General features: G+C 53.8%; 1 protein-coding gene across 1 annotated transcript in view; it reads right to left on the reverse strand.

Moving 5' to 3' along the window:
- The window catches only part of LOC122393309 (neurofibromin-like), a 38,385-nt gene that overhangs the window by 15,865 nt on the left and 3,061 nt on the right, over window positions 1–19,459 (reverse strand). The window contains exons 6-37 of the mRNA XM_043389222.1: window positions 19,250–19,378; window positions 18,579–18,708; window positions 18,316–18,428; window positions 17,775–17,965; window positions 16,929–17,079; window positions 16,413–16,544; window positions 15,862–16,055; window positions 15,222–15,405; window positions 14,842–14,936; window positions 14,097–14,188; window positions 13,437–13,478; window positions 11,601–11,827; window positions 11,256–11,431; window positions 10,846–11,017; window positions 10,542–10,681; window positions 10,063–10,278; window positions 9,651–9,767; window positions 8,866–9,038; window positions 8,481–8,595; window positions 7,987–8,083; window positions 7,336–7,546; window positions 6,302–6,440; window positions 5,973–6,106; window positions 5,472–5,646; window positions 5,056–5,180; window positions 4,569–4,683; window positions 4,188–4,355; window positions 1,714–1,836; window positions 1,295–1,433; window positions 954–1,118; window positions 456–695; window positions 77–257 (exon numbers count right to left, since the gene is read on the reverse strand). Coding sequence (XP_043245157.1) covers window positions 77–257; window positions 456–695; window positions 954–1,118; window positions 1,295–1,433; window positions 1,714–1,836; window positions 4,188–4,355; window positions 4,569–4,683; window positions 5,056–5,180; window positions 5,472–5,646; window positions 5,973–6,106; window positions 6,302–6,440; window positions 7,336–7,546; window positions 7,987–8,083; window positions 8,481–8,595; window positions 8,866–9,038; window positions 9,651–9,767; window positions 10,063–10,278; window positions 10,542–10,681; window positions 10,846–11,017; window positions 11,256–11,431; window positions 11,601–11,827; window positions 13,437–13,478; window positions 14,097–14,188; window positions 14,842–14,936; window positions 15,222–15,405; window positions 15,862–16,055; window positions 16,413–16,544; window positions 16,929–17,079; window positions 17,775–17,965; window positions 18,316–18,428; window positions 18,579–18,708; window positions 19,250–19,378 — 4,801 coding nt within the window. The remainder of the gene's footprint in view (window positions 1–76; window positions 258–455; window positions 696–953; window positions 1,119–1,294; window positions 1,434–1,713; window positions 1,837–4,187; window positions 4,356–4,568; window positions 4,684–5,055; window positions 5,181–5,471; window positions 5,647–5,972; window positions 6,107–6,301; window positions 6,441–7,335; window positions 7,547–7,986; window positions 8,084–8,480; window positions 8,596–8,865; window positions 9,039–9,650; window positions 9,768–10,062; window positions 10,279–10,541; window positions 10,682–10,845; window positions 11,018–11,255; window positions 11,432–11,600; window positions 11,828–13,436; window positions 13,479–14,096; window positions 14,189–14,841; window positions 14,937–15,221; window positions 15,406–15,861; window positions 16,056–16,412; window positions 16,545–16,928; window positions 17,080–17,774; window positions 17,966–18,315; window positions 18,429–18,578; window positions 18,709–19,249; window positions 19,379–19,459) is intronic.

Raw genomic sequence — 19,459 nt, forward strand, 5'->3', positions numbered from 1 at the left:
AAAAACCTCCATAGATCTATTTTCATCCCGGCCAGTTCGCGTTTCCCGCTGTCTGCCCGCTAACCCCATCCCTTACCGGACGTCTCGAGCAGCTGTCCCTCGATGCGCAGGTCAAAGTGCTGTGTGAGCGCGCACAGCAGGTTGTAGGCGGCCGTGCGCAGGTTGGGGTCCTGAGAGCCCAGGTTTAACAGCGCCATGTTGAGAAGGGTGCCGGGCACGTCCTTGGGCCGGATCTTCTGGTGGACGGGCGCAGAGACCTGCCGGGACGCCGCACACCAGTCACACACAGTGTACGGACAGGACAGGCTGTGTATGGTCACAGTGTATGGACAAGACGGATCTCCTGGTGGACGGGCGTATAGACCAACCCACAGACTCTCAAAAACATTGTCGCAATTAGGATAGCTATAACAGCTTAACTCGTCCCGTCCCTCCCCTCCCGTTCCCCCACTGACCGGCTGGCTGAGCTCGTAGCGTTTGCGGATGTGCAGGATGGCCGAGACGATGCTGTCGCAGTCGATGTGGATGAAGCTGAGCGGCCCGGACTCGTTGGCGATGGTCAGGGTGAACTGGTTGTCGTCCACCAGACATACCTCCTCGATCTCAGAGGCGTTGTACACGTCGTTCAGCAGCACGGAGTGCGACAGCACCTTGTTCTTCTCGGTGGAGGTGACCTGGATGGCGTTCGGCCCCACCTACCGCCGGGACAGACACACCGCAAGGTGAGGTGGTGCTCTGCAGTAGGGTGTCAACGGTCCCGACTCATAATTCTAATAAAATGCGCGAAACTAAAAGAAACACAAAGAATTATACTGCAAGAAATAAGAGTGAAAAACACAAAATGCACCTCCCAAAGCTTTGGCACAATACTAAATGACTGAATAATTTGCTGTGATATGTTCTAATGACTAACGATAAACCAGAACAGGCACCGGGCCAGGTCCTGCCCATACCTTGATGGCGACCTTGGTGTCTTTGTGCGACAGCTTGAGCGCGTTGTTGAAGACCTTGAGGTCGTCCTCGAGAGCCAGCGTGGTGGCCGGCAGCTTCTGCTGCTCGGGCTCGATGAAGTCGTTCAGCCGGCCCGGCGTGTCCAGAAACACAATCTTCTTGTTATTCTGGAAAACAGAGCGGCGGTATGATTAAACAGCAAACAACGGACAATAACAAAAGCTACATGCGTACAGACATGTAGAAAGACCAGGACACTCTAAAGATCAGTAATTAACGGATCACGAAGCAGAGCTGAGGCCCGTTAGAGGAGAGCAGAACGTCCGAGTTGTAGCGACGGTACCTTGAGCGGCGCCAGGATGCGGTCGTGGTACTTGGTGTACTCGCGCACCCACGAGTTGGCGTTGTAGATGTAGGCCCAGTGGATGTTCTCGTAAGCCACCTGCGGCAGCACCACGAACCACTTCTGCAGAAACTCGGTCCTGAAACGAGCCGGCGCAGGGGTCAGTGGCTGAGGCGTCCACTCAGACTCAGAGCGCCAAAATGTGTGTGCTGCTCGAATTACACTCGGAACACTATATATTAATTACATTCGTTTTCAGGTTATTACAAACATCTTTGTAATCCATCTTACTCGCACTCAGTTCATGTCACCCAATGCCACCGTGACCGGCTAAACCATGTCGATGAGTATGCAGAAGTGAAGGCGTAAATTATCAGAGCAGATAATGTGACGAAAATGTATCGGGTGTGTCTTCTGACCTGAAGCGGTTTTCGCTGCAGATGTGTGTGAAGTCAACCACCAGCTCGAACGGTTTGTGGTAGTAGGGCTTCAGCGTCAGGATCACGTGGTAGATGAGCAGGTCACCGTTCGTCTCTCCGATCCTGGCGACGACACAGCGAAACATCAGTGCCGGAACCGTTAGCAGCTCAGGTCGTGGGGAGAGCTAAGACACGGCTGCACTCCATGAGCCTCGCCAAACAATAATGTAGTATAACGATATGTATAATGATACAAAATAATGATGAAGAAACAAGAAAGTGATTGGTTCGCATATTAACACGCGCACCGACGGGGGGCGGATATCCGCCCCCCCCCCCCCCCCCTGAGGTTTTTCGCGAATAGCGGGAAAACCGCGGCGCGTAGCGCCGCGAAATTTGGTTCCCATCAATCTTACACATGGTGTGCAAGTTTGAACCTCCTAACTTTTTAGGTCAGGTCACCAGGTCACTTTGAATGACCCAACCTCAAGTCACTTTTTTGCAACTTTGTCACCGTGCCAGAGCTACAGTAGATGTCGGAGGCCTTTAGAAGTCGCAGGATGTTATTAGGTCATTAGTAGCTTCAATTTGTATATCTCGGAATTTTGATATCGGTGACCTAAGGTCAGGTCAATTTCTCGACCTCCCCATTATAAGTCAATGGGGGAAAAATCAACTCCCTGTTTTTACCACTAAAACGGGTCGGAATGGCCCCATATACCACACATGACTTCATATACGGTCAACCTTCACTACCTTGAGGTCTGTTTTGCTGTTGGGCAGCTGTAAGGTCATGTGACGTCATCAAAGGTCACCAAAGGTTTTTTGCCAATAACTCCGTGCAGGAACAAGATACAGCCGCGCGGATAGTCTCATTGTGTTCAGCTCGTCAAGACGCATCGAATGATATACATGATGACCTCGAGGTCACGTGACCTGAGGTCAACCTTTGACCTTGTCCTTTCGAGGTCAACATATATATCATTCGATGCGGATTGACGGGAGGATCACGATGATGCCCTTAGTTTGTTCCTATATCGGCTAATTCGAAAGTTATTAGAGAAAACTCTCCATATCTAGCGCTGCCATTTTGACTTTTTTTTTTACCCCTGTGACGTCATCTTCGACCTGACCTGAAAATGACCTTAGTAAAAATTGTAGACCTTGTCCGTGCGTATCCGATCCCGTTTACCGCTTGTCGCTATCTTGCTTCGTTCTCGAGATCTCAGGGGGGGGGGGCGTCATCCCCCCTCCCCCCCCCGTCGGTACTAAGTTGGCGCAGACCCCCGTGTCGGTGCGCGTGTTAAAGACATCAGGAAAACGATATAAAATCATTTCTCAACAGCTCACAGCAAAATCTATAAATAAACTCAATAGTGATCAGAATCCACACCTTTAACCCGCGCACCGACGGGGGTCTGCGCCAACTTAGTACCGACGGGGGGGGGCGGATGACCGCCCCCCCCCCTGAGATCTCGAGAACGAAGCAAGATAGCGACAAGCGGTAAACGGCATCGGATACGCACGGTCAAGATCTAAAATTTTTACTAAGGTCATTTTCAGGTCAGGTCAAAGATGACGTCACAGGGGTCGAAAAAGTCAAAATGGCGGCGCTAAATATGGAGAGTTTTTCTCGAATAACTTTCGAATTAGTCAAGATAGGAACAAACTAAGGGCATCATCGTGATCCTCTCGTCAATCCGCATCGAATGATATATATGTTGACCTCGAAAGGTCAAGGTCAAAGGTTGACCTCAGGTCACGTGACCTCGAGGTCATCATGTATATCATTCGATGCGTCTTGACGAGCTGAACACAATGAGACCATCCACGCGTCTGTATCTTGTTCCTGTACGGAGTTATTGGCCAAAAACCTTTGGTGACCTTTGATGACGTCACATGACCTCACAGCTGCCCAACAGCAAAACAGACCTCAAGGTAGTGAAGGTTGATCGTATATGAAGTCATGTATGGTATATGGGGCCATTCCGACCCGTTTTAGTGGTAAAAACAGGGAGTTGATTTTTCCCCCATTGACTTATAATGGGGAGGTCGCGAAATTGACCTGACCTTAGGTCACCGATATCAAAATTCCGAGATATACAAATTGTAGCTACTAATGACCTAATAACATCCTGCAACTTTCAAAGGCCTCCGACATCTACTGTAGCTCTGGCACGGTGACAAAGTTGCAAAAAAGTGACTTGAGGTTGGGTCATTCAAAGTGACCTGGTGACCTGACCTTGAAAGGTAGGAGGTTCAAACTTGCACACCATGTGTAAAATTGATAAGGGAATAGTCATACCAAATTTCGCGGCGCTACGCGCCGCGGTTTTCCCGCTATTCAAGAAAAACCTCAGGGGGGGGCGGATATCCGCCCCCCCCCCGTCGGTGCGCGGGTTAAACGAAATGGCTTCAGAATGTTGTTGCACAAACATTTACTTTCAAACATCGATAGCCACGTGACTGCTCACTTGTATCGGCGCGCTATGTAGTAGAAGACCGGGTTTCCGGCCTTGGATGTGCCCGCCTGGTAGAAGATGCTCAGGTTCTTGATGCACTTGAACTCGTCCTTTTCGTGCATGTTGTGTTTGGACATGACCTCCTCGAACATTGTGCTCGTCATGTCCATGCTGTTCCACCTGTACACGTCGCCGGAATTTAGTCAGAAAACGGCATCAATGGTATTGCATGAAAAATCGCTGGTAAAAAACATGATTGTTCCAAAAACCAGAAAAATACAAACATATATGAAACAAGCCTTCGGCAACAAAAATGCAAAAAAAAAAAAATATGCAATGATGATAATAAATGTCTCGGCGGCCGATATCTGACTCCGGTCTGTTTCCACTCACTGAGAGTCGAGCGGTTTGTGCTCGGGCGGCCCCAGGTAGGCCAGCAGCGTGGCCATCTTGTCGAACGGCCGGCGGCCCACCGCCTTGTGGTCGCGGCTGCTAGACAGGTACTCGCCTGGAGCAAAGCAGCGAGGGTCAAAGGGTGCGGGGATACTAAAGGTCTCCTGCCCACTGGGTGGACCGATAACTGTCATGGTACGTTCTCGATCTCAGTCTACTGCAGACTTCCGCAGAATTATCGGGTTGCAGCTGTCTGCGGCAGCTGTGCGGTCTGCTCGCCATTAACTGCACGACACATGGGGCTGAATTTGGAACAACTATGCAAAACACGCGCCACGTCAGTTGATCAGACAGACATGTGAATACCATACGGATATCACCCGATATTACCCGACTAGTTACATAACCGTTCATCGAACAAGTGTCTGCCGACTCCAGGCGCGACGACACCGGTAGAGACAGACCGCCGGGCGGCCGCTGGACGTACCGATTTTCTCCTGGTGGTTCCACAGCAGGCGGTGCAGCGCCAGTACGTTTGCGTCGCTGATGAACGAAATGGAGTGGCTCGCCTGGTCCACGGTCTCACAGTCTGACGCGATCTGAATGAAAAACCTGGGGGGCGCAACAGAGGGATTCATGTAGGGGCAGCGAAACACTTACGCGGTAGGAAAAAAGCAAAAAAAAAACAGCCACAACCAGGCACAAAAAATATGCATAGTAATTGAACGACCTTCAGCATCTTCAAAAACAGATTTTCAAACATCACACAAACCAACCTGTATTTATGGCTTGCGTGCAGATCCAACCTTGCAAACCAAGCAACTGCAAAAATGGCTATATGATTTCAAGCATCACCGGATTAGTGCCTTACACGGTACCCTCCAGTCCGATTTCCGGCCTCACCGTCTACCGGCCTCGAAGTTGGAGCGTAGGAAGTCGTTGAAGGCCAGCATGTGCTGCTCCTTGCTGAACTCGACGTGGTTGGCGATGCTCTGCAGGATTTTCGACATGAGCATGAGTCCGCGCTTGATCTGTGGTCCCGGCTGCCGGTCCACGATGCCCATCTCGTACGGAGCCACTGCAAACGGCGGCGGGAGGCGTGAGCGAAACACCAAACAGACGAAACAAGAAACAGGCGAGAGATGCAGTGAGCAAAACGATATAGGGTGACAGGTCGGTACCCACTCACTGACTGGCGTATATAAGGAAACGAATCCGTAGCACCGCTATTTACTAGTGTGTCTATGCCCTCCGTTGAAATATACGCGCCGCTCCTGTCACAGAGGGAAAGCCTTATCCGACCCAGTACTCACCCAGCAAGACTGCTTTCCCTCGTAAAATAAAATAAAATAAATCGACACACAGCCCCCGATCGTACCCCCGTCCCTGACAGCCTTGCCGTACCGATGGCCGGGTTGATGAAGCGCAGGAAGATGACGGTGCCGACGGCGCCGATGTTGTTCTGCGGGAACTGCGGGAACCGCTTGCTCAGCACCTGGTACAGGCAGTGGCACATAATGCGCAGCTGGGACGGGAACCTGGCGACAGACGAGTCATGAGTGTGGTGTCAGCACGGCAGGGGAGGGGGTGGCGTCAGAACAGCAGACGGTTGGAGTAATCATCAGCTTCAGATTCTCGACTCAGCAAATAACTAGCATCTTGCACATTCTTTTGGACGCAACAGACAAGACACGCTCCCAGAGGTAACTCGCCCTCTTTCCCGACGGACGCACCTCTCCGCGGACGAGATGATGCCGTTGAAGACCTTCTGCGTCAGCTCCATCAGATTGCTGCGGTTCTCCTCGACTGTCTCTGCCGACTCGAGGCGCGACGGGTCCACCTCGTACCGCTTGTTGGGCTCCGTCATCAGCTCTGCGAGCGGAGATCGACGTCAGGGGACCGGCCGCCGGGTCAGTCGGGCAGGGGTTACAAACAAAGGGAGGCTGGGAACAGTGGATTTGGTTATCTGGTTTTGAGGACGGTTAGCTGCATGAAATTGGTGTAAGATTTGGAATATTATGAAAGCGCAGACCATTACATCAGTGGTGCCAGAGTTCATGTCACTCCCGTTATTAACCCGGCGGCCGCTGGGCCTCCGCGCCACCCGCCGGCCGCTGGGGGGGGGGGGGCATATAGTTGCCCCCCCTTTACTTCCGCGGCGATATCGTCGCAACGCGAAGAGATAGAGAAGCGAAACTTTGCACACATCTTCCTGAATACCTAGCCAAGGTTGTGTCCAAATTTGGTGTCGATCCCATTTGAAATGACGTCACAGTGACGTCATAAGTCAAATTATAGATTTGCGACTCTCAGTTTCCTCACGATACATCAGGTATATGGGACCGAATATAAAGGGCCGATTATTGGTTAGGAACTAGATGGAAGAGTACTCAGATGTTTTAGGATGACAGCAGGTGCTGTCTAGTTCATTTACAGTTGAGTTTCATGCTCAGCGTCATCAGAAACGGTCCATATCGGAAAACGACAAAATTTTATGACGTCACTGTGACGTCATCTTAGATGCTACAACCACAAAACTTTCTTCAAACATTGCCTAGGTATTCATTTGAAGCTATGCCAAGTTTCACGTTCGTAGCTCATCAGGTTTCGGAGATATTCCACAAAACGTAAAGGGGGGGCAACTTTATGCCCCCCCCCCCCCCAGCGGCTCGTGGGTTAAAGAATCGGCCTTTTCCTCTACACAGCCCCTCTCAGCTGCCCTCTCCCCTCCCGCTCGCCGCACTCTCTCCCCGGACCAGCCGCTGACCTTTGATGAGCGGCTCAAGCATGTTGTGCAGATAGCTGGTGCCGTATATTTTGAAGCAGAAGGCCATGATCTTTGATCCAAGCGAGTTGCCGCGCAGCAGCGTCTGCATGCAGTCGGTGATCTCGACCTCCTTGTAGAACATGTTCCACAGCAGTTGGGGTAGCAGGTGTTTGGCGTCGAACAGCGTGACAAACACGCGCGCCAGCTCGTCCTGTCGGGAGGGGAGAGGGGTGGAACAGGTCAGCACACTCAGCCGTAGAGACACGCTAGCTCGTCATGTTAGGAGGAAAAGAGGGATGGAACTGGTCAGCAGACTCAGCCGTAGAGACCAGGTGACATCAGTGGGTGGTAGGTACGCTTAGAAGTAAGGAGACAAACCCCTTTGAAATAATTCCTTTCATCCATCATATTCTATCTCTCATCTTTTGGACACAATCAAGTGTCACTGCTCGATGCTTCCTTACCATCTCCCACTTTGGTCATAACATCACGCCCTTTCCTCCATTTTCTCCCTCTACTTCACCATCTGGTGAGGTGACCCCTCCCTCCCCTCACTAACCATCTGGTTGGTGCTGGTAGCTACAGCTGATCATCCATCTCCCTCCCCCTCCCCTCCTAGTTGGCGGTGACCCTTCCCTCCCTCCGTCTCACCATTTGATTGGTGGTGACGACGCTGGCCAGCGCCATGGCGATGGGCAGCTCTCCCTTGTCACCAATCATCGTCACCAGCTGCACCAGCTGCTCGAACCTGCGCACCAAACAGACACAGACATATTCAGGTCACCTATGGGTGTCCACCACAACCTACACCCACCTGCGCTACAATCACTGTGACTGTGAGCGTCCATTAGAACATTAAAGCCTGCGCACCAATCGCAGGACGTATAAACATCAGCAGCCGCAGGTGTGTCCACCAGTGTCTGGTTAAAGATCAGAGCACAGATCTTCATTTCTGGCCCTCCTAGAAGTGACCATGGGTAGCTCAACGTTTATCGACATCATAGCAAGCTTTAAGTGAGTAATAAACATGAAAATATATCATTCAATGGAAAATGATTGCAGCACATTGAAATGTGACTGACGTCACATTTGGCCACACGGTATCCACCCGGGTACATGAATGATAGTTCTTCGTTGTTAGGTACCTGTCTGCCAGCACGGTCTCTGCCAGCATGTTGAACTCGGTGCCCTGCTGCAGGATCTTGGTCAGCACCTCGATGACTGCGGCGCGCGTCTGCAGGTCCTTACGGTACCCCAGCGCTGTCGGATACATACGCAATGCGCGTCAAATCACCACACTCCTGTAAACGGTCTGATGGCATGAACGCACGGTATGGGTCAAACTGTGCACGGGAGCACAGGAGCACACTGTAACCACGATCGATCTGAATGTATAGCTCCCACACCATGTTACTTAAATGCATCGATATAGATGGCTCAGAGCTCAGTAAGTGTCCCCGCCCAGGATCTCAGTATCTCAGTTTATAAGTGACTCAGTGTAGGCGTATCTGTCCCAACCTCCCGACTCACGCAGCGAGTAGCTGAGTCCCGAGTCGATGTTGGCGCCGAGCAGGTTGGACATGGCCTGGATGGTGGCGTTGCGCAGCGCTGTCGACTCCTGCGTCTGGTAGCCGTGCTCCGAGACCTCCTTCTCGCCCTGTGACTCCGTGTCGTTCAGCAGGTTCATGAACAGCGTCAGGTACCTGACGGGGACCGGGGCACAGTCAGACACTGGACAGCATCAGGTACCTGTCGGAGACCAGGGTACACCGTCAGACACTGGACAGCATCGTCAGGTACCTGGCGGCACCTAGGGTAGGCATCGTCAGACACTAAACAGCATCATCAGGCACCTGACGGCGCGCAGACTACACCCCCATACGCCGAACGGGATAGGAGTGGGAACTGTATGAAGCCGAATGTGAGTGGAGAGTCCAGACTTATTCTACGTAATCCACAGCGAAGCATCCATGACGTACGATGTTTCATTTCCCACTGCGCCGATGCACCAGTCGCCTGAAGCTAAATCGCGCATGAGTAGCGGCCCAGCGGGTACAGCAGAGCGTGCTTACTTTGAGAAGAGGTCCTATTTGGCCTCCATGAGGTATAACGGACGGGCTGCTTACTTGGAAAAGAGGCCCGACTCGGTCACCATGAGATATAGCGGGGGACCGGGGAGGTGCTTATTTTGAACAGAGGGGCGTTTACTTTGAAAAGAGGTCCTATTTGGCCTCCAAGAGGTGTAACAGAGGGGGTACGTACTTTGAGAAGAGGTCCGACTTGGCCTCCACCTGGTAATGCCGGGGGGTGCTTACTTTGAGAAGAGGTCCGACTTGGCCTCCATGAGGTCTCCGCGGTCAGACTCCTCGGCCTGGAGCGGCAGACCGCGGAGCAGCGCGGCCACCGCTTCCATGCAGGCCTGGTCCAGCATCCTGCGCAGCACGAAACAGGGCAAGTAAAATAAAACACAGTCTAAAGCAGCATCCTGCCGGCGGCACACAGCCCACCGCACAGAGAACATAACACACTGCACAACATGCGTCACCGTACACGTCATCACAGCACACACAGTGTACGATACAGCTGGCAGCTGTCAGTTACCACTACGACTGACCCCGCGGGTAACTATCATCTCAACAGAACAGCACCTACCTGGTGAGGCTGGCGACTAGCCAGGCAGCAGCCGCGCCTACCACTCACGTCACTGACCCACGTGACGCCACTGACCTGGTGAGGCTGGTGACGTCGCCGGAGCCGGGCGGCGCCAGCTGGTGACTGTTGCCCATCACCCAGTCGGTCAGGTACTCGACCATCTTGTTGCGGAACTTCATCTCCTGGCGGAAGGCCAGGTCGTCGCGGTGTTGCATCATCCGCTCCACCAGCTGGCACAGCTTGGTCTTTATCTGGATCGTGTGCACTGTGAGGTCCAGGTACCGCACGTACCTGCGGGTAAACGGGGCAGACGCGGGGCGGTCAGGGGCAGGCGCGGCTGTGTGGGACAGACGCAGAGTCAGAGGCAGGCGTGGGGCGGTCAGGTCCGGGGCAGGCACGGCTGGTGTGGGGGAGAGGCGGTCAGGGGCAGACGCGGGACGGTCAGGGGAGCCACGGCTGGTTATAGGCGGGCACGGGTCGGTCAGGGGCAGACACGGCTGGTGTGGGGCAGACAGAGGGGTTGTCAAGGTCAGACACGGCGGCTGCCGACTGACCTGACGATGCACAGCATCATGGCCTCGATGGAGCTGACGCCCAGGTGCTCGGCCGGCTGCTCCATCTCGTTCTCCAGCACGTTCTTCATGATGAAGATGATGTGCTCGATGAACTGCGTGTTGTTGTCGTTCATTATCACCTGACGTGGATGGCAGAAACGGTTACAGATTCCCTCGTCGGAGCGTCGTCCGGGCACGAAAATATCAACTTGACTTGAGGAGTTAATGATTGTCATCAAAGCTGGATAATACATATTTACACTTTACAGGTACTACTGATTCTCTCATCCTGCCCACGGTTTACCTGGCCTTGAGGATCAAAGAACTTCTCCACCATGGCCTTGATCTGGTCGAAGAGAATGGGATAGAGCAGTGGCGACATCTCACATCCGACCAAGTCTTTGACGTTCTTCTGAATGGTGGTGCCGAACTTTTCATGGGAACACACCAGAAGGTGCAGAAGGTTCCCAATAAATCTGGAAACAAACGCAGTTAGAACTCACACTCAGTACAGAAGTGATATTGGCAAAACAAAATAATCGCTCTGTTACCTATCAAACATATAGATCCACCCTGTTTGCGACACATAAATCAGCCATCTTTATTCCCCTATTTTTCCCTTCTTCGCTGTCTCACATCCGACCAATGTAATCGGATGTCGTCAAAACTCGTTACCAAGGACAACTGAAGGAGGCCCCGCTGCCCATTACTCACTGTGTGACCGGGCAGTACTGAACGTCCTGACTGGAGCCCGACAGTGCGTTGTACTTTTTGGCCGCGTCGCTGAGGTTGCAGTTGGCCGGCGAGCAGCTGGCCGTGGGTCGGCGCAGGCACACCCCGCCCAGCGAGCACAGGAACCCCGTCATGTTGAACCACTCGTTAATCTGGTCCTGTGAGACGGTACAAGCCACGTCAGTGGTGTGACACGATAGGGACGAGGGATGGCGGCGTGACGCCGGGGAAGATAGGCAGCGATAGACCTCCGGCAGCTGCGGCCGCTCGTACCCCAGTCATCGAGCCGGCACCCACCCCCTCTTCGTCCCTCCGTCCGCGGCTCACCTCCAGTTCGTGTTCGGAGGTCTGGTGCGAGGCGCGCCGCTTGCCGGCGCTCCTGTACAGCGTCTCCGACAACTGCGGGTCGTCCGGCTTGCCCTTGTTGAGCACGTGCAGCCGGGTGACGTGGTTCCACTTGTTGTACGTGTCCTCCCAGGCGTTGAGGCCGCCCGGTGTGCAGTACTCGATGCGTCTCAGCAGCGCCATGATCCGCTTCTGCAGGGCGGCACGGCCTGTAGAGCAACGGTCATAGGCTCACTGCTCGTATGGGCGACCGCATAAACGGTAACTATGGATTTTGCCAAAAAGGTGAGAAAAGAACGGTCCCAAATAAACTAGTATATGCAAATCATGCAGCGAAAAGAGCAATCATAATAGTTTAGCTGAACGGTATCTAAAATCTGTTGGAAGAAATGCGATAAAGAACACACGGCATTCAGGGGTTGCCACCAAACTAGGCAGGCTGTTGCTTGTGTAGGACGATCCTGTAAAGACATCCAAACATCGTACACTGCCCGTCCCGACAATACCAAACACCCGTCCCAGCTGCCACAGAGACATACAGACCCGACAGCGACGGGTACCGACCAACACGGGAAGCATGCGGAGACGGGCCGGCGGCACCGACACACTGCCGCCCGGGGCGACAGTGACACGACACCGACCGAACACCAACATGGAGCTCCCGGCGCCGCCAGCTGCCGAGGGGAACCGGGCACAACAGTCAGGACGAGGCGCGCATGGCTGCCCTAGCTACAGGGCCGCGGACAGACACACAGACAGACAGACAAACGTGCCATCTGCCGGCTACACGCTGAACAGAACAGAACAGGTGGACAGACGCCAGCGGACGGATCCGAGCAGCGGTCCATCCGAGCAGCCAGCCCAGCAGCCTCCAGTCAGAGAAACTGAGCCACCCGTTAGATCTCCATCGGACGTCATTCAAATGTCCACCGATTCGTGGATCAGGGGCTATGATATACGTGAGCTTTTGTTGGACAAGATATCCACTTACGTATGCTCCGAAAGAAATACAAAGTTTTCATCAGCCTGAGCAAGAAAACTAACCAATATTATGCCAGTGGGCTTCAAGGCCATCTTCCAACTACTGCCAACTACGTGTCAAATGCAAAAAGTTTGAGATTTGGACCATGCACAGTCACACACTGCGCACTAAACGTGTCTTCAATGAACAGCATCTGCTTACAATTATTTTCTTGTCATCGTCTGCAAAAAGAAAATAAATGCTCCTCACAATATCCCTACGAAATTTATAACTACTCAATGAACGCGGCCAGATTGTTCAAGCAAACACGACAGAGAGCGCCGAAAGACTAGCGTCAAGACCGACTGCTACTCAAGAGCTACCCATATGCCACAAAAGACAACAACAAAATGAGAGCCGTAACAATAACAGCCACCGCTGGCAGGGACAGGCGGGGCAAACATGGATCAGACAGAGGAAAACTTGGATCCGACGGGGGAAAACTTGGACCAGACAGAGGAAAACTGGATAAGAGAAAGGAAACTTACACCAGGCACAGGAGACTAAGAAAAATTGGACGAGACTGGGGAAGCTTGGATCAGACAGAGGAGACCTAAAATAGACGTGAAGGGATTCAGTGCAGACTGTAGGAGAGTCCACGGGAGGGCATTATACGCTATACAGCGGAGGGGACACTGGAAAAGCGGGCCGCTGCAGGCAGGGGGCGGGCGGCGGGGCGGGACGGCGGGGGACGGCGGCAGACAGCGGACCATGCGGCGGGCGCGGCCCCGGCCCCAGCGGCCGCATAGACAGCGGAGACGGAGACGGAGACAGCGGCGGCGGCGGCGCTACGTTACCGGTGAGTGTGGGCTGCACCAGCGAGCGAGCGTCCTTCGTGGCTGGACGAGACGCACGGTCAGCGGTCAGTCACGGGACACGGGCACAGTACAGACAGTGGGGCCGCCAGTCTGCTGACCGCCACTACCGGCCCTCCGCGGCAGACCACACACCACACAGCGGCCAGCGGCGACCGCAGGCCCGCGCTCAGTATTGGGCAGGTGCACTGTATGTGGACGTACGTACATCACGCACAAACCCATCAGACATCAAATGACTATAGCGGATCCTGGAATCGCGTGGGAACAAAATAAACAACCAATATTTCATAGCTAGCTGTAGTTTTATTTCGGTCTCCGGAATCTACGCTCCCGATACTGGCCACAGGTCAGTGCAAAAAAAAAACATTAACGCACAGTGTGCCAGTCCGTGCGTTAGCTGGTGGTTAGTGGCCCGGTATGTGGGTGTACCGGCGGCCGCTGCGCCCCCAGACCGACCGTCCCACCTGCCGCGGACGGCGCGCCCCCTGACTGTCCGTCCCCCTGCCTCGGACCAACGCCCCCAGACTGTCCGTCCCCCTGCGGCGGCCGCTGCGCCCCCAGACTGTCCGCCCCCCTGCCGCGGCCGCTGCGCCCCCAGACCGACCGTCCCCTGCCGCGGACCACCCGGGCGGCACCTACCGGTGGTGAGCAGCTGAGAAGCGGCTGCCAGGTCCTGGTAGACGGCGTAGTTGGGCAGCAGCTGCGTCACCGTCACCTCGTCCGACACAGACCTGCCGTCCGGGCAGAGGTCAGAACATATACCCGACATAGACACACCCGACACAGACCTGCAGTCCGGGCAGAGGTCAGAATACATACCCGACACAGACCTGCAGGCCGGGCAGAGGTCAGAATACATACCCGACATGTACCCGCTGACTGATACACCCAACACAGACCTGCCGTCCGGGCAGAGGTCAGAATATATACCCGACATAGAACACCCGTCACCCAACACAGACCTGCAGTCCGGGCAAAGGTCAGAATATGTACCCGACAGGCGACATAGACACACGCGACATAGACCTGCAGTCCGGGCAGAGGTCAGAATATTATACACCCGACAGAGACAAACCCAACACAGACCTGCCGTCCGAACACGGCGGGTCCGAGTCGGAAAATACAGGGGCTCGCGGGACGGGGGAGGGAAACACCTTGTCAGGGCGGATTGAGGAGCACAGAGCCAGCAAAAGCTCAATAGTTGAACCAAGTGAAGCACTTACTAGTACATCTAAGATTAGCAGGTGCGCCTCAAGATGGAATACGAGCGAGCGTACATAAAGTTCGCTAGGAATCAAGGAAGGCTTCGTTCGTTTACAAAAGCAGACGCGGTTGTTGTACCTTATACGGATATATAGTCCCTGTGTGTCAAACCTCGCCGTACCTGATCTCAGCCTCCTCGCAGAGCAGCGAGAAGCACGACATGGCCACGAGCACAGCGTCGATGTCGATACTCCACAGGTACATGAACAGCACCACCTGGCCGGGACGGAGCGGTACGGGAGCGGTTAGTAAGCAGGCACCGCGGACGGCCGGGATGGGACTGCAGAACGCCAGCAACTGCATCGACCTATTTGCTTCCGATGATAGTAGAGAACTATAAACACTTGAGATAGTGCCGCTAATCCTCAATTTGAGTATAATATTGTGAGGGAGGGTGCGATCACACGAAAGTTCAGCTAACAGCTGTATCCCGCGTCCCACACCACCCGGCGTCCCCGATGTCCGCGCACCAGGCGGCGGTGCCGGCGGGCCGGTACCCACCTCCAGTTTAATGTGCGCGTGCTTGCAGATGGCCTGGTTGCTGCCGATATTGGCGTGGTCGCGGTGTTTGAGCAGGAATGTGTTGCGGCAGACGAGCACCTCCCTCAGCCATTTGAGGATGTCCGTGTAGTTGATGATCTGGTGCTGGATCAGCTTCTGGGTGGTGGAGAACAGCACCTGCGAACTGGACAGACAGAGAGACAGACTGAGAACATAGTACAGCAGCACCTGGTAGCGGGTGGACTGAGAACACAGAACAGCTTCCTGGGCCAGAGAACAGCAGACTGAGAACACAGAGCACCTGCACCTGGGAATTATTGAATGGAGAGCGACAAATTCGCAACAACAACGAATTAAAACAAAACCAGGGAACTAGACGGATGGCGGCGGACCTCAGGACACAGAACCACAAGATGATAGCCTGAGAGACTACGCTGCAATGATGTATGGAATGAATTTTTCCTAAACATGACGAACAAACTTGGGATAAAAGTATCGCATCTACTTCGTGATACAGGAAGCATCACCACTCACCAGGATCAGTTTCTCTATTTTCCGTTCCCTCAGCTCAGCTCTGCCCACACCCAGAAGAGACCTGCCGTTACGAGCCGCCCGGCCCGGTCCGGACCGTCCTCCGTACCTGACGTCCCAGAAGGTGTTGATGACCGACTCGGGGTTCCAGTTTTCTATTTTCTCCGGCTGATGGAGCATCAGGAGCGCCTCCATGGCCTCGGCGGCCACCTCCGGCATGGTGGCGTTGTGCACCAGCGACACCAGGCCGTTTATCAGCTCCAGCGTCGACGACTGGATCTCGATGCCCGTCTTGCCCTTGTTCTGAGACCGGAGCGGGAGGGTCAATCGACAGGGAACGTAGGGAGGCTGCCAAATTAAAGGTGATATCGAAACTCTTACAAAAGCACAACCAATCCTAACCCAAAGCCCATATCACGACCATCATCGTTGACGTACTAGTGATCTAATGAAAAAGCGGGTTTTCGCAAAAAAAAAAAAAACAGGCACGCAAACTGCTAGAAAAACAAATGGAAAGTTGGCCGAAAAAATGAGGTTATCAATTAAATCAGCTTTACGGAGAAGTACATCGGATTAGCTCTGCCAGCCCCACCAGCCACCCCGCGATTGACCCAGCCCCTGGACAGTCGGCACTCCACCGGCCCCGGTGAGTGGGCTCACATTCAGCATCAGCATGGGGTCGGCGTGGATGAGCCTGACCATCCAGAGCAGCAGACTGCGGCAGGTCAGGGTGTCCTCGGAGGCGCGCTCCTTGAACTTCATCGGGTTCACCTTCTCCTTCAGCGCCAGACTCTGAGCGGGAAAAAACATCGGCCGGTCGGATACAGTCAGATACCGGTCGGTCAGAACTCAGATACAGTCAGACACAGCCAAAGACGGTCAGATATAGTCAGACATGGTCAAATACAGTCAGACACGGGTCGACCAGACACGGTCAGACACTACTACAGTCAGACACCTCCATTCAGACACGGCTCTTGGTCGTAGGCCCTCGGAGACGGGGATTGACGGAAAGTGGACTAAAAAAGATATAACTAGCGCACTTATTCAGAAAATTGCAGCGTTAGAACATATTCGGGCTACAAACGTTCCATGATGACGATTGAGACTTAGCTAGGTGCGCTTGCACTACACCGGCTAAAGATAACTTGAGCTAGTCATTGCCCGTTCTCTGACCTGAATCATTTTCAGGGGTGTGTGCGACCCGGGCCCGGCCGACTGGGTGACCTTGTTGAGTGTCTCGAGGAACATGTGTCGCAGCTGGGCAGAGCGCGAGTACATTATGTCGATCTGCGGCCACCACGGCAGCCGAGACTGCGTGATTATCCTGCCGGAACATAGGCAGCGTCAGAAATACGGCGAACTCAGATCTATCAGAACCACTCTCACTGACGCCAGTCACTCTCGCAGCAACAAACCGTCGTGCAGCTGCAGCGCATTGTCCTGATTGTATATAAAAAGTAAACATAAAGAATAACTGGATATGAAAACAAGAGAAAACAACAAACCCTTGTGATATATTGTGCCGGTCCCGTAGCTCAGTTGGTAGAGCGTTGGACTCCGCGTGGTGAGAGCACGCGTTCCCGGTTATAACAGTCCGGGTTCGAAGCGCGACGGGCCCTTGACATTTATGGGCCTCCTGACAGGTATGGTTGCGGTTGGTGGCAGGCCGTAGCCAGACGAAGTCAGTGAGGGGACCGGCCGTGCGCGGCTATGTGCGCACGTTAAACTTTGGACTCTAAATTCTGCCATAGAACTGAAATTGCGCGATCGGAGGGTAGAGGGCAGGGTCACCGCAACAAGCTTCGCTTAGCGATGGCTCTGTCCTTGTGAATCCTTCCTATCAAAAGGTTCGGACTAAATTTATAAAAAATATAAATAAAAATGAGACACACCAACATAACACACCGCTGCCTCCACCCGCTGTATTACCCTCAACTCTGCTCTGGACAGGAGTCGCACCCGACTCACATGTGCAGGGCGGTGACCCAACTCACACGTGCAGAGGCTGGCCCGACTCACTTGTGCAGCGAGCTGACGAGGACGAAGTGGTAGACGGTGGGCGACTGCAGGCTCAGGCACACCTTCAGGATGTCGTTGTTGTGCGGCGAGATGCGGAACAGCGCCACGAAGCCGTCGATGAGCAGCTCGACGTCGGCAATCTGGTGCGACGGCCCGCGGGAGAACGGCTTGGTGGTGCTGAACAGCAGACCCTGTGGCAGACCGGGCGGCGAGCGGCGGATCAGCGGCGGTGGACGGGCGCTACACACAGACAACTACCCTCGACTACCGAGACTGAGGACCGAGTACTATGTACTGAGACTCGGGACAACTGGCTACGCAGGCATCAGAGCAAAGGAGGGCACCCTTCAGAACCGGGCCAGTCATGGGAAGAGCTGGGCATATTGACCAGACGATATACGTTTTGTAATTTAAATTACTATAAAAAATGTGTATACCCCATTTACCTTGCCATGGAACTAAACAACTCAAGGGAACAAACACTATTTGATTACTGGCTATAATGGCTTTAGTGGCAGATGTAAGGGGTGAAGCACCTCACCTTCAGATCTGAGATGATGGTGTGTATGAGCACGAAGACCACGTTGTTGGAGTCGCTGGTGCTGATGTAGGTGGCGATCTTACAGAGCTTCACACAGGCCACCGCCGCCGCCTCTGCTCGCGACACCAGCGACAGCGTTCAGTCAGTCGGGTCATCCGTGTCGGCAGAACGCCATCATAACATCGGAACATGTTATCACTGGCCGTTTGTTGGGATTCATTGTGGCATGTGCTACTCGCCACTGCTCCTGTGGCACGGCTTACCCGTTAAATGTTTGATGGTGCTGTGCGAGCCCAGGTGCTTTTTCAGAGAGTCGATAAACTGTTTTTTCTTCGAGTGCCGCTGCGAACACGGCGCCCCGCTGTCGGCGTTCACTATCTCCTCCAAAATTTTCTGCCGGCAAAAATTTAAAAAAAAAACGTGGTGACAAGGCACGCTAGTGTGTTTCCCATCGAGATTATAACTGTGCTGCTATCGAGCTCCTTTCATTAAAAATTTAGAAAAGCTATGAACCAGGTAACTTTATCCTAAGAATCACACCCATTACTTGCCGGGACGCCTCGTTCCACCCCAAACTCCCGAAGCTTCCGTCCTTGTCTGAAAACAATCCATGAGCACGCAGGGTAAAGACAAACCACCCCGAACTCCCAGCGGGCCTGTCTTGTCTGAGTATGACCACTGGCCGAATAGAGCACGGATAACTGCAACCCGAGCTGAGCTTCTGAGTTTTACTTCTGACTCGACAGAGCACGGACAAACCACCCCGAGCTCCCCGCCGAGTCGCCCTACTGACCGGGCAGAGCACGTACAACCCATCCCGAGCTCCGCTCCGCGTCCTACTACTGACCGGACAGAGCACCGACAAACCACCCATCCCAGAGCACTGACAAACAACCCACCCCGAACTCCCCGCCGAGTCTCAATAGGTACTGACCGGACAGAGCACGAGCAGCATGATCTGCAGCGGCCAGACGGCGGCGCGCCGCTTGTTGTTGTCGGCAAACTGGTCCATCTGCTCGAACAGCAGGTCGCAGAAGCGCGACAGGTCCTCGTTGGGAGACTTCTGTCGGCACAGCGGGGTGATGGTCAACACATGTCAAAAGGAATGCCGGGCACGTCTGTGTGGATGGTGGCAGGATTCATG

Source organism: Amphibalanus amphitrite, unplaced genomic scaffold (assembly GCF_019059575.1).
Source record: "Amphibalanus amphitrite isolate SeventyFive unplaced genomic scaffold, NRLGWU_Aamphi_draft 000529F_arrow, whole genome shotgun sequence".
In the NCBI taxonomy this organism is placed as follows: Eukaryota; Metazoa; Arthropoda; class Thecostraca; order Balanomorpha; family Balanidae; genus Amphibalanus; species Amphibalanus amphitrite.